Here is a 14,886-nt window from a genome sequence, read left to right on the forward strand (position 1 = left end):
AGACACGCTGGCCGCTGGTTCGCGGGTCTGACGCTTTAGTCGAGCGGTTAGCGATGTCTCCTGCGGTGCGGGTTATATGGGGTCGCTTCCCGGCCGCGGCAGTTCCTGTGGTTGCGCGGTGCCCCGAATTCGCCACAATAATTTATAAATGGAAAAATGGCTACTAAAGTACAGATGAATGTATTTGATGTGATGCTATATTTTTTATGGGATGGACAGCGGTATTACTTATATAATTCAGCTTTTGATTATTCTTGGTAAATTCCACATCCACAAATCTAAATGGTCTGACTCCAAACCCTGCTTTCATCGATTTGTTGTTGAACTCAAGCAGTATGGCACCTTAACTGAAAATGCGAAAAACAAAAAAAGCTGAAACGCTATATAGACTTTCGATAATTTAAAGTACATTTTATTTGAACTCTGAAAGGATTTAAAACGAATGGACTTTGAACTCCCCTGGTCTGTACAAAGGTTGTTTTTTTTCCCTGTAAAGTTTTTGGAAGAAAAACGTTTTTTGTTTTTTGTTTTGTTTTTTGGGGGGGGGCATTGGGATTGGGCCTATGTCTGTGTGGGTAACCACTTAAAACACGTCAAACGCTTCCTGATAAGGAGCCAATAGCAGTTCCTCAAGAGGAGCACGTGACACTCCGGACTTCGACGTTCAACGTGACAAACCGAAGGTACTGTAAAGAAAAGTATCTCATACCAATATTTGCGTTTTTGGTCCGCAACCGTTGCGAAAGATAAATCTTGCACGTCGCACTAATTGTTCATTGCTTACCGGTTGTTAGCTCAAATCTCCACGTTGAATCCTCCATAACTGACGTGGGATTTAACTCGTAGGAAGGTTGAATTGAGATGAATTCCGTGATATTTAACGGAGGTGTTACTTGAAGACAGGCCCATGCCCAAGCAAAAGTTGGACTCCCTTACCGTGTGTGCACACAAACCAAGTACATCAAGTCATTTAAATATAAATGGAATTATAGTAGTCTAAATCAAGAGTATTAGTCTAAATCAGAGTTAAGCCCCATGGTCACATACAAATACAACCATGTTCATTACAGCGAGCTGAATAACACATATTCAGTGTTGATAGCTTTCGAATTTGAAGGTGTTTTGACTGTACAACCTTATTACAGTATACAGCAAAACGGAGTTTACCATTACACAGCTCTTGTATTTATGGATATGGAATTAAGTGGGTAGGTCATATGAGCCTAAATATGAGTAAGAGGTACAAGGACAAGCTCACGTGTGTTTTACGCTTTGTGTATGGAGAATAATAATAATGCATGACATGCTTTTACTTAAATGCTTTGCCTAAAAATTTCCCAGGATCGAAGAATAATCCCTGTTTGTTTGTAGGTGACCCATTCCTGAATCCTGTCGATAGAGTACATGGTGATGATTTTCCAAGTTGCCCACAAGAGAATTTGAGGGAAAAGGCCCCCTGACAGTGTTCTAGTTAGCTTTTCATTGAAAATTAGAGAGAGGCTTATCACTGACTGCATTTCATCAAACCATTATTGGACTGAATTGCATACATTGCTGACAAATTCTTAAGTGGAAATTCAGACCCAGAAAAATTTCCAGCGCAATCCACCATGGACTTCAAGGTTCAAGGTTTTCAAGGTTAAAGGTTTTTGTTGTCATGAGCACAGCAAGACAGCATGGAAGCGAGTGTTGCAGGCTGGGAAATTCTTTGGCCTAGAGCCCAACACAAAATATACATATATAATGTATTAAAAAAATCTGTCTAACTATCAAACTGCTAAAAAAGTAACCTAAGTCAGTATATCTATCTATCTATAAGCCGCAGCCCTTATTTCATTTTAACATGTGCCTGTACATTGTTTTTAATGACAATGAATATATATGTGTGTGTGTGTGTGTGTGTGTGTGTGTGTGTGTGTGTATATATATATATATATACACTACCGTTCAAAAGTTTGGGATCACCCAAACAATTTTGTGTTTTCCATGAAAAGTCACACTTATTCACCACCATATGTTGTGAAATGAATAGAAAATAGAGTCAAGACATTGACAAGGTTAGAAATAATAATTTGTATTTGAAATAAGATTTTTTTTACATCAAACTTTGCTTTCGTCAAAGAATCCTCCATTTGCAGCAATTACAGCATTGCAGACCTTTGGCATTCTAGCTGTTAATTTGTTGAGGTAATCTGGAGAAATTGCACCCCACGCTTCCAGAAGCAGCTCCCACAAGTTGGATTGGTTGGATGGGCACTTCTTGCGTACCATACGGTCAAGCTGCTCCCACAACAGCTCAATGGGGTTCAGATCTGGTGACTGCGCTGGCCACTCCATTACCGATAGAATACCAGCTGCCTGCTTCTGCTCTAAATAGTTCTTGCACAATTTGGAGGTGTGTTTAGGGTCATTGTCCTGTTGTAGGATGAAATTGGCTCCAATCAAGCGCTGTCCACTGGGTATGGCATGGCGTTGCAAAATGGAGTGATAGCCTTCCTTATTCAGAATCCCTTTTACCCTGTACAAATCTCCCACCTTACCAGCACCAAAGCAACCCCAGACCATCACATTACCTCCACCATGCTTAACAGATGGCGTCAGGCATTCTTCCAGCATCTTTTCATTTGTTCTGCGTCTCACAAACGTTCTTCTTTGTGATCCAAACACCTCAAACTTGGATTCATCCGTCCACAACACTTTTTTCCAGTCTTCCTCTGTCCAATGTCTGTGTTCTTTTGCCCATCTTAATCTTTTTCTTTTATTGGTCAGTCTCAGATATGGCTTTTTCTTTGCCACTCTGCCCTGAAGCCCAGAATCCCGCAGCCGCCTCTTCACTGTAGATGTTGACACTGGTGTTTTGCAGGTACTATTTAATGAAGATGCCAGTTGGGGACCTGTGAGGCGTCTGTTTCTCAAACTAGAGACTCTAATGTACTTATCTTCTTGCTCAGTTGTGCAACGCGGCCTCCCACTTCTTTTTCTACTCTGGTTAGAGCCTGTTTGTGCTGTCCTCTGAAGGGAGTAGTACACACCGGTGTAGGAAATCTTCAATTTCTTAGCAATTTCTCGCATGGAATAGCCTTCATTTCTAAGAACAAGAATAGACTGTCGAGTTTCAGATGAAAGTTCTCTTTTTCTGGCCATTTTGAGCGTTTAATTGACCCCACAAATGTGATGCTCCAGAAACTCAATCTGCCCAAAGGAAGGTCAGTTTTGTAGCTTCTGTAACGAGCTAAACTGTTTTCAGATGTGTGAACATGATTGCACAAGGGTTTTCTAATCATCAATTAGCCTTCTGAGCCAATGAGCAAACACATTGTACCATTAGAACACTGGAGTGATAGTTGCTTGAAATGGGCCTCTATACACCTATGTAGATATTGCACCAAAAACCAGACATTTGCAGCTAGAATAGTCATTTACCACATTAGCAATGTATAGAGTGTATTTCTTTAAAGTTAAGACTAGTTTAAAGTTATCTTCATTGAAAAGTACAGTGCTTTTCCTTCAAAAATATGGACATTTCAATGTGATCCCAAACTTTTGAACGGTAGTGTATATATATATATATACACACATACATACATATATACAACTAATTTTGTGAAAATAAACACTCAACGGTAGGGAAAGTGCTCAACAAATAAGGATAAGGAACAAAATAATCCAGTGATTCAAGTAAATTCTTTGAGACAGTACAAGCTTGTTTCATGCAGATTATATGTGTAAACTAGAATATTGCGCTGAGAAATACACAACATATTGCACAAATTTACTTAATTTTATGAATTAATTTTGTCCATTATTGCAGGGTTTTATTTTGAAATAACTATTTTGCAATCAGATACCTTTAAGTCATGCTGTCTGAACATTTTTTGAATTTAGTTGTTTTTAATCTAGCAAGATGCAGTGATCTGGTATCATTGCTAAGTCTTTATTTGCTTGCTTAATCACAGGTGTGGTAAAAGGTGCACCATGGGCCGTCTGGATGGGAAAGTGATTGTGTTGTCAGCGGCAGCACAGGGGATTGGACGAGCTGCAGCAATAGTAAAATACCTTTCGAAACACTTTACACCCTTATATTTCATACAAGTTCACAGAGGAAATGGTCCTTTTGGTGTCTTGTGGTGAGCAGACCCAAAGTAAAGAGTGTGTTTATTGTGACTTCATCACATTATGTCTTCCTTGTGCATCTCCAGCAGCTTTTTATGGAAACATCAGTATGTTGTGATACAAGCTGCATTTCCAGTCAAGACCCACTACCACAAGCTTTAGTTGGAAACATTTGAATTGAGTTTATGCGTGTGTTTAATTTCTCTATATTGAAGAAAAACAAGCTGAGAAAATGGATGTATGGTTGTAAGAAAAGGGATCATAATGTTGGAGAAAGACAACTCTTGCCATAGAGTAAGTAGCTTGGCCATCAAAATGGAAGACTAAAGCTAAAAACACCCCCATCAATCTGTTGTTCAGTATTTTCATCTTCATCAGGATTCGGGCATGATGTGCATATTTTGTGTAGGGTTTGGAGGAATCAAATGCATAGATACTTATTCATTCTTTCTCAGGTCATTGAGCTTAAAGACATTAACCTCCTCACTGAGAACTGAGATGGTCTGTTACTGGGTTAATGATGCAGTCTGGTTATCAGAGATAATAATAATAATAATAATAATCATTTCAATCTGTAGAATGTATAGGGTAACAGGGACTAATTTTATATCAGATGATAATTTCAGATACTAACAAGAGGTATGTGATTAGGCTACCTGTTTCAAACTGTTTTTCAGAGACAGGGTTAACCATTTGAAAATGACTTATTTTTAACTGTAGGAATTTGCCAAAGAGGGAGCTCAAGTGACAGCAACAGACGTCAATGGAGAGAAACTGAGAGAGCTGGAAGGAGTACGAGGTATTCATCCTTTATTTAGCCTGCAGCTGCCATCTGCTGGAAAATTGGACCAATACAGCCACCAAAATTTCTGGACAGCTTTTCCATGCCAGGACGCCTATATATAGTATACACCCAAATAAATTGATGTCAGTATCATATATTAGATTTTCAAATTTATTTATTTATTTATGTTTTTTAAAGTTAGTTTTAAGTTTTATTTTCCTGATTTCAGGCAGGAAACTCCATGGACTATGAAGTTTGAGGATGACATTGTGATCTGTAGCGAGAGTAGGGTGCAGATTGAGGAGAACCTGGAGAGGTGGAGGTATCCACTGGAGAGAAGAGGAATGGAATGAAAGTCAGGAGGAGCAAGACGGAATACCTATGTGTGAATGAGAGGGAGGACAGTGGAATGGTGAGGATGCAAGGAGTAGAGGTGACGAAGGCGTATGAGTTTAAATACTTGGGGTCGACCGTCCAAAGTAATAGGGAGTGCAGAAAAGAGGTGAAGAAGAGAGTGCAGGCAGGGTTGAGTGGGTGGAGAGTGTCAGGAGTAATTTGCAACAGAAGGGTTGCAGCAAGAGTGTATGGGAAGGTTTACATGATGGATGTGAGACCATCTATGTTGTATGGTTTGGAGATAGTGGCACTGATGAAAAGACAGGAGGCAGAGCTGGAGGTGATGCTAACATTTTCATTGGGAGTAACAAAGAGGGACAGGATTAGGAATGAGTATGTTAGAGTGACAGCTCAGGTTGGATGGTTTGGAGACAAAGCAAGAGAGACAAGATTGAGATGGTTTGGACATGTGTGGAGGAGAGATGCTGGGTATATCGGGAGAAGGATGCTGAATATGGAGCTGCCAGGGAAGAGGAAACGAAGGCCAAAGAGAAGGTTTATGGATGTGGTGAGAAAGGACATGTAGGTGGCTGGTGTTACAGAGGAAGATGCAGAGGACAGGAAGTCAAGTCAAGTCAATTTTATTTGTATAGCCCAATGAGATGGAAGTTTTTTTGTTTTTGTTTTTTTTCCCCATGAAGTCCAGAACACATTCGAAATGACTGGCAAGCATTTCCTATGCAATACTGCTGACTTAAACTAATGCTCTGCCTTGAATACCAGAACCATACACCATAGCCAATATCTTAGTGTTTCTAATAAATGCTTACTGATCTATCATGCACTGCAAATTATCTTATTTAAGACAATCCAAAATCGGGCCTTACTGAGCCCATATGTAAGGTAGCCTACATGTCTCCATCATGGAGGACTAATGACCACATATAAACATCTCCCTCATACGTTAGTATATCTACACACACTAATCCTATTAAACTAGGTACAAATTCTGTTAGAGGTTATCCTTTTGATAATCTCTCATAATCTAAAATGATATGAGTTTTTCTGCTCTTCCGTTAGTTTCCTCTCTTTTCACAAGCATGGTACTCTCGTTTGCTTGCCATTGAATTCAGAAAATCAAAATCAAATGATCAGCAAATCCAAATAATCTTGATTAAAATGTAACACACACCAATTATTAAGCACTAAGCTAGATTGATCTATATATACCTGGTCTTTAGTTAAGTATCAAGGATTTATTTTCTGAGGTTGAAAAGTGATCAACAAAACCCCCCAACATGTTTTTTGCCTTAAGGTGACTTGATTATAGTTTTCCATTGATGTAGCCTTACTAGTTCTAAACTTTGAAGGAATGAAACTTTGAAAAAATATAGAAACATTCTGCTTACAGCAAGAATAAATAATTTTTTATATTTATGACAACATGTTTGAAGTTACCACTCTAAAGATTAACATGCTTGCAGAGATCCATTTTTGCACATTTAATCAACTGCATATTTGTGATTTCTGAACACATTTTAAAGGTACTATGTATAATTCTGGTTGAGTCATGACCGCTTTTGCTCAGTTATATGATGATTTTCAATAAATCAAAGCAAGCATGACTCACAAATTCATACCTGATGTTACAGGATGCACAGTACATTTGGTGATATCTGCCATTTTTGAACACCCCTACACCCCCTATCACTTACTGCAACTGCTGTAGTTGCCTGAGGACTGTGGGACTTGGCAGGACACCACAAATGACCCAACTAGCATGCTTCCATGTTTTGAATGCAAGAATCTTGGAGTGTGGTGGTCATGAGATGTCTATTTTGGTTCAATCAGTACCATTCAGTGACCTCTGCTGATATTTATTAGTAATTTTAAGCTTCAGGAAAGTGGAAATAGGCACAAAGGTTAACTGTCGGGAAGGATTGTCCTTGGAAAAATCATATGGTACATAAATGTTTTACATTTTCATCATAGCAGCCAAATGTATTAGAGGGCAGGTAGCAGAAAGTATGAAGAGGAAGGGAAGTTGTGACCAGTAAGCAACATAACATAGCATAACATGGCATAACAAGCTCGTTGTAACTTTTACCAACAAATTCTTCAACATAAATAGCAAAAACTATAACAACATGGGTGGCACGGTGGTGCAGTGGTTAGCACTGTCGCCTCACAGCAAGTAGGTCCTGGGTTCGAACCCCGGGGTTGTCCAACCTTGGGGGTCATCCCAGGTCATTCTCTGTGTCTACCCGTGTCTGTGGTGGGTTTTCTCCAGGTCCTTCGGTTTCCCCCGCCATAAAAAAAAAAGACATGCATGTTAGGGTTAATACTTCTGCCTGTGCCCCTGACCGAGGCATGGCAAGACAAACTGGAGTTGGTCCCCAGGCGCTGCATGGCGGCTGCCCACTGCTCTTAGCTACACAGCTAGGATGGGTTAAATGCAGAGTGTAATTTCCCTATGGGGATTAATAAAGTATCTCAAAAAAAAAATCAAACATGAAAGGTGTGAACAGAAAATCACTGATGACTCTGTTTCATTTTGAATGGATGTTTGTGTTGTTCAAACATAACTGCTTTACTAGTGATATTACACCTTTCAGACGGTTAAACAGATAAGATTATCTTAAGGGTTTTATTTATTGGGTTAATTTCATAGTTTTGAAAGCTGAGCAGGATAAGCGGTTAGAATAATGAATGGATGGATGGATGGATGGATGTTGATTTTGGATTGACATTGGATCACAATGTTCCATCTATTTGCATTTACAGGGATTAAGACCAAGGTGGTGGATGTGACCAAGAAGGACCAAGTGGAAGCCCTGGCAAAGGACCATGACCATGTAGATGTGCTGTTCAATGTTGCTGGGTACTTCCCTCCATTGTATTTAAACCTAGCCAATTTGCCAGAAAGTCTATGCTCAAATCACTCTTCTGTTTATACCAGGGGTGCTGGAATCCCACCACTTTTACCCTCTTTCTACATTTTTTTTAACTTCAGGAATTCCTGTATCCCCGCTAATGCCCCTATATTGCAACAGTTATGGTAAAAAGACTTTTTCAATCATTCCTGTCCACTCTAACAAATTAGGTCAAATAAAGCACACAGACATAAATCAGGAAGAATATTCACATTTTAATCCAATCAAATGCCATTCTTGCAACACTTTTAGGAAATAATTTTAGAAAACTTTTTACCGGCACAATAAAAAAAAAAAAGTATAATGAATTTTGTGCAAGATCCACATGTATTCACATAAAGGGGAATGGGTTTAGGGCAGACAGTGAAATATGTACAACGAGAAAAAGAACAGCTCCCACCAAGTACGACTCAGTTCCCTTCGTTCGTACCAAAGAGCCGTTCAAAAGAACCGGATTGTTCGCGAACGTCACATCACTAGTATGGATGATATTTTCACAACAGCAGTTGTAATAATAATTTACCAGTGGCTAAATCATTTTGGTGAGGAATGTGACGATGAAGCAGTAAGCTGTTTTTCTGATTTTTCGTTAAATATGGCTTTGGGATAGATGTGCGCTGCTGAACACATGGCAACATTACCGTTGCTATTGCTTGCTTGCTACTACAGTGTTACTGTCTTGTAAACTCATAGTTTAGGCTAATTGAACCAGAAATCTTTGTATCTAATGCCACATGCATTAGCTGTCTTATGTTTGAATTATACTGCTACCCCGTGGGCAGGCAGCAGAAAGAGTGGGATTTCAGAACTGAATAAAATGTATCACTTAAGCGTTCAAGCTCAACACAGAATGCTACGTTGAGATTGCCTAACTGCAACAAAGTAAAAAGATGGGGCAGACACGTGTCTTCAATAACGTGCTTTATTGTATTAAAACCGCAAATACAGGCATACGGAGCTGCACTCCGGTGCGCTATTATAGCACTATATAGTCCACCCATTTACACACATATATATCATTGTTGGCCCTCCCACTTCTGAAATGATTCCAGCGCGCCTGCATTGAGCACATGTTTATCTTTTCCCCACTTAATCACCCCTGCAAAATCCCCATAAGTTAAGACCTAACCCCCCACTTGACCTTTCGTCACCAATCATCTTAACAGGGGCCTCAATATTGACATCCTCATGCCTCAAAGTATCATTGTGATGGACGGGAAGTTTATTTCCTCATCTTTTTATGGGTTTTTTTCCAATTTACTTTTTGATGTTCAGTCACTTCACTTTCATTCTCAGATAATTTCCCTTGTGAGTTTTGCCCATGCTAAAATGTGTCTCATGTTGTCCTGCTAGATGTTTTCATACCAGCTTAGTTATTTTTAAAGTCTTACAGTATGTGTTACCAATTGAGTGACAGTACATAGATACAGCTGCTGTCTTCTCTCAGGTTTGTGCACCATGGCTCCATCCTGGAGTGTGAAGAAGCTGACTGGGACTTCACCATGAATGTAAACGTCCGCAGCATGTATCTCATGATCAAAGCTTTCCTGCCTAAGGTGACCTTCAACTACTTTACCATATGTCAAGTGTTTTTTTTTTTGTTGTTGTTGTTCCATTTAGTCCCTCAGGATTAGTTGTGTTACTCTGAACCTGTGACATGATGGGCAGTAACAGCCTAACCACTAATCCAGTTTCAGCCACAAATTAGCTAATTTATCAGGAAGAGGAATTTAAATAATTGCACATGATATTCATTTCGTGGCTCAGCAAAAATTCTGCAAAAAAACAACAAAACAAAAAAAAGAAAAAAAAGAAACAAAACTGTTGTTTTCAGTCTTTGAATGTGTCACCGTTCTGCCTTTTTATCTCATTGTAGATGTTGGCAAAGAAGTCAGGAAACATCATTAACATGGCATCTGTTGCATCAAGTATAAAAGGTGAATGATCCTACCATAGTTAAGAAGTAGTATTACTAAGCAGTAGTAAATAGTATTTGTGGCTAAGGACTGTAATAAGGTTGAGCAGGGTGTCCGGGTAGCATAGGGTCTCTATTCCGTTGCCTACCAACACGGGGATCACCGGTTCGAATCCCCGTGTTAACTCCGGCTTGTTTGGGCTTCCCTACAGACACAATTGGCAGTGTCTGCAGGTGGGAAGCCCGGATGTGGATAGGTATCCTGGTCGCTGCACTAGTACCTCCTCTGGTCTGTCAGGACACCTGTTCGGGGGGAGGGGAGCTGGGGGGAATAGCATGATCCTCCCATGCGCTACGTCCCCCTGGTCAAACTCCTCAGTCAGGTGAAAAGAAGTGGCTGGCAACTCCACATGTATTGGAGGAGGCATGTGGTAGTCTGCAGCTCTCCCTGGATCGGCAGAGGGGGTGGAGCAGTGACCGGGACGGCTCAGAAGAGTGGAGTAATTGGCCGGGTACAATTGGGGAGAAAAAGGGGGGAAATTAAAAATAAATAAATAAATAAAGCTTGAGCAAAGTATACCAATGTTTATTTCAATCATCCCACCTCTGATGGTGTTGTGTCTGTGTGTTTGTGTGCACGAGTATGTTCACAAATGTTCTTTCCTGCCAAAGGTGTTGTGAACCGTTGTGTCTACAGTACCTCCAAGGCTGCTGTCATTGGCCTCACCAAATCAATAGCTGCTGATTTCATTGAGCAAGGAATCCGCTGTAATTGCGTCTGTCCTGGTAAGCATCAAAGACACAATGACAGTTCCCTTTAGATTCTCCTCAGCTATGTTTCATATGCAGTTAGCATTAATGTAAGATCAGGAATCAGGAACACTTTGTCATTTCACTTCATGCACTTGCGTACATGAAATGAAACGAACTGCCGTGTCCCACAGCAGTACAACACAAAGACAAAAACACATACAAAGCCCGTGTGCTATTCAGAGGCTTTGATTCATTCACACGTGGTAATAATGGAAATGGTAATGTTAGGTGCAGGAAAATAACTTTGTAGTTTCTGGTGACCATTCCACTGCTGTCGACAATCCATTATCTGCATACCAGCTAAGGTCTGTCACTGGTCTGCTTATTGTCCATGTCAAATCTTTTTGTAATACATGTGTGAATAAGTTAATCATTGTAAATCACATTTCGGTGGCCTTACGCATACGAAATAGATAGCGATTGTACAGAAAATGGCTTGTGTTCTATTGTAACGGGTGTCTGAAATTCAGATTTGACAAGAAATGTAAAGCGCTTTGAGTAGTTGTTGCAGCTAGAAAAGCGCTATATAAAATGCAACTTGATTGATTGATTGATTGATACAAAAACTACAAGAACACGCACACCCAAACTAACACATATATCCAAACTAAACAAAAAACACTGTCCAAGGGAACGAACGCTAGCAAGGATGACTGTCAGAACCGCCGGTCTGCATGGGTTAGCAGTTAGCTTAGCCCGCCCCGCTTCCGCGTCCTGTCAGACCGCCCGCAGCGTTTCCTCCCGGGTGCAGCTCTAGGCAGGTGCCATGGTCCCCAGGCCCACTGGACAAAGCTGACCAAGCTCTCCCAGCCGATCCAGCACCAGCTCTCCCAGCCAGACACCCTCAACACACCTCCCGACACTCCTCACGATGACATCAAAAGCGGCACAGTCAGCACCAGGTGAGGCTGCCGCCAGACCGCCCTAGGTGTTATCGGAACTGCCGGTCTGCATGGGCTAGCAGTTAGCTTAGCCTGCCCCGCTCTCCCAGCCAATCCAGCGCCAGCTCTCCCAGCCATCAACCAGAGACAAAACTTCGACGCAGACATGGACAAAGACACTGCTGGACGGTAGTGGGTGAGGCTGCGGCAAATGTGAATTCGTGCCGCCATCTTCCAACACCGGCACTGGGTGAGGCCGCCGCAAATGCGAATTCGCGCAGCCATCTTCCCACACCGGAAGCGGAAAGTAATTATTTTTGTAAATTACAATTTTGGACATCTTTCAGGACAACTTGGCCCCATAGAATAGTTACAAGGATTTATTGTGTTAGGCTATTTTTTTTTTAATTTAGTAAGAAATGCCTTGATTTATTTTCAAAAATGACCACTTAAAATATCCATTGGTTAGTGAGGACTTTATTTTGCATTGTGTTTTATCATATATATGTTAACACTTGGGGCTGATTCAAAATTAGTAACTACTGATTGTATAATAGACCTGAAATAGATATTTATCTTTTTTTCAGTCATTTAGTAATTTCTTGCACTCAAATTTGTTGTCCCATAAGAGGAAATTAATGGTCAGACAAGGGTACACAGTAAAAAGAAATACATGTAATACAGTTAATTGATGAATTGAATGAAAAACCCTACAAATACAATAAAATAATTAAAACCCATAACATAAAGATACAATAAAGTAAATGATAAAATGATGGAATGACTTCAGCCAAACTACGGTTAATAAGACAGACACAGCACTTAGTATTTACATACTCAACAGGCTTCATCATTTCATGGGTAAATGAAGCCATCTAATGGCAGTGGGGATAAGCGAGTCCCTGGATGTACTGTTTCAGTATAGGTAGTGGCAAGTACTTCCTGGACAGCATCAATTCAAACTCTTCTTTATCTAGCAGAAGTCTTGGTAAAAAAAATTAAAACAATTTGTACCAATGGCTTTACCAAATATGCCTCTCAAAATTCTAGATCGTTGTTTTTCCCAATCCTGATTTTATGATTGAAACTCAAGTTGGCCCAATATAACTTCGCCTTTAAATAGACCCAGTGAAACCCAAGTTAAAGTAAGGGCTTCTTTTGTCAAATCCAAATCTACCAGTCAGTGTAAGGGAACCACTCTAATTTTGTGATGTTTTTTAAAAGCAACTGTCAGGAATGCCCTCCTATGATATTCATGTTTCCACAGGGACTGTTGATACGCCATCACTGAGGGGAAGGATCCAGGCCCAACCTGACCCAGAACAGGTACTTAAATAGTAACTAAACCCTAGACCAATTTAGTGAGTTTGCTGACATCTATAGGTTAAAAACACATCACAGGCTGGTCTTGGTACTCTATGATGTTAACATAGCAGAATAAACACAGTTGCAGCTAATAGCTTTGGTGATGGGTTTGTTGGATGTACTGTAGGTGTAGGTGACTTCTCCTGGATTGCCACCTTGCCGTGGTGGAGAAGCTTGCATGTACCAATGATCCCAAAAGCTTTGCCGTCCGGAGCTTGGCTCCGGGTAGGGTCACCAAGGAGGTTCCAGATGAACCGTGATCCAACAAAGACCTCAACGGCAGACCTGGCAGAAGATGTCTCCAGGTCACAACAGCAGTGACGGCGGAAAGAGGCTGCAACAGAGGGTGGTCCCTAATCGTCTTGGTTCTCCATGCCATTGGACTCTGCCCACCCCCTGCCAAGGACCGTGTGGTGGCTGCAGATGCATCAGTCATGCCACATAAAAAGCTGTTACGTGCAGGCGTCACATGTCACACATAATGGGAGCGTTATGCGGCTCCAGAAACGGCCTGTACGCCCACCTGAGGACCCAGAGGGAGGATGGTCATACTCGACCCCAAGTGACCACCGATGATGATGACCATAGGTATGTGTATGTCAAAGAACCAGCAGTGATAGTACTATGGACAGTTGTTAGTAATGACTGTCTATGCTGATAGGTGTGCTGGTACACCTAAATCAAACAGATTCATCAATATCTTTAGCTGCAGCTGTGTTTATCCTGCTATGCTAACATAACAGAGTACCAAGACCAGCCTGGCATTTTTTTTTCTTTTTACCTCTATATGGTTTTTAACCTGTAGATGCCAGTAAACTAACTAAAATGGTCTATGGTTTAGTTAATCTTTAAGGCTCAGGAGCTGGTTTGTTCAATCATTCTCCCTCACATCACTTTAATGGTTGCAGGAGTTATCCACTTTTTAGTCATTAAGTCATTAAATGGTTGCATTTTATCTTGGCTGTAGCTCTCAAACTAACCTCATTAGTTGTGTGTTCTAAGTAATGGACACTGTATGTGCAACTCTCTCTGCAGGCTTTTAAAGATTTCATGGCAAGACAGAAAACAGGCAGAATGTGTACGGCAGAGGAGGTGGCTCACCTTTGTGTCTACCTGGCCTCAGATGAAGTAAGTGCTGCAGACAGGGAAACTATATCTGGTTTGGAAATGCTATATCTACTGTATATTGAACGTTTAAAGTATGTGGGGATTAAACATGCCAGGCACAACGTAGGTATTTAGTCATTCACAATGCAAATTAAATGTGTTGAATAGCAAATGGTAAAATAATTTGGCCATATGTCTAATGAGTCTCTTGATTCTGCCATAGTCAGCCTACGTGACTGGAACAGAGCACGTCATCGATGGTGGATGGCGACTTTGAGGAACATGTACAGCAAGCCTTTCGTAACAGCGCCGTCCTCCAGCAATCCCGTTGTCATGTAATAACACGGAATCATGACTTCTCATTGCATATTTACCTGTCCAAAAAGAAACTGTTGGTGGCACAGTGAAACGAATCCTGTAGAATTAATCTCAACTTTGAATGTCATCCTGTCAAGAATCATAACGATATTCATAACATGCCCGTGCTGTAATCATTAATCAATAACAGTTATTCACAGCGAGTTGTGTGAAATGATGATCTTTTATTACCAACGATTAAAAAGAAAAATCGCAAGCACAGCGACAAGACTGATTTGACTTCTCCTCACCACACCTCCGACCCGACACGTCCGTTCAAAC

At 40.7% G+C, this 14,886-nt stretch overlaps 1 protein-coding gene across 1 annotated transcript; it reads left to right on the forward strand.

Moving 5' to 3' along the window:
* Positions 1 to 647: 647 nt before the first annotated feature.
* bdh2 (3-hydroxybutyrate dehydrogenase, type 2) lies at positions 648 to 14,818 on the forward strand. Its single transcript, XM_056280229.1, has 10 exons — positions 648 to 683; positions 3,957 to 4,047; positions 4,834 to 4,912; positions 8,018 to 8,114; positions 9,614 to 9,722; positions 10,043 to 10,103; positions 10,754 to 10,867; positions 13,043 to 13,101; positions 14,176 to 14,268; positions 14,471 to 14,818. The coding sequence occupies exons 2-10, from the start codon at positions 3,976 to 3,978 to the stop codon at positions 14,522 to 14,524; spliced, it is 738 nt and encodes a 245-aa protein (XP_056136204.1). The 5' UTR covers positions 648 to 683; positions 3,957 to 3,975; the 3' UTR covers positions 14,525 to 14,818.
* Positions 14,819 to 14,886: the final 68 nt, after the last annotated feature.

The sequence above is a fragment of the Lampris incognitus genome, chromosome 5 (assembly GCF_029633865.1).
Source record: "Lampris incognitus isolate fLamInc1 chromosome 5, fLamInc1.hap2, whole genome shotgun sequence".
In the NCBI taxonomy this organism is placed as follows: Eukaryota; Metazoa; Chordata; class Actinopteri; order Lampriformes; family Lampridae; genus Lampris; species Lampris incognitus.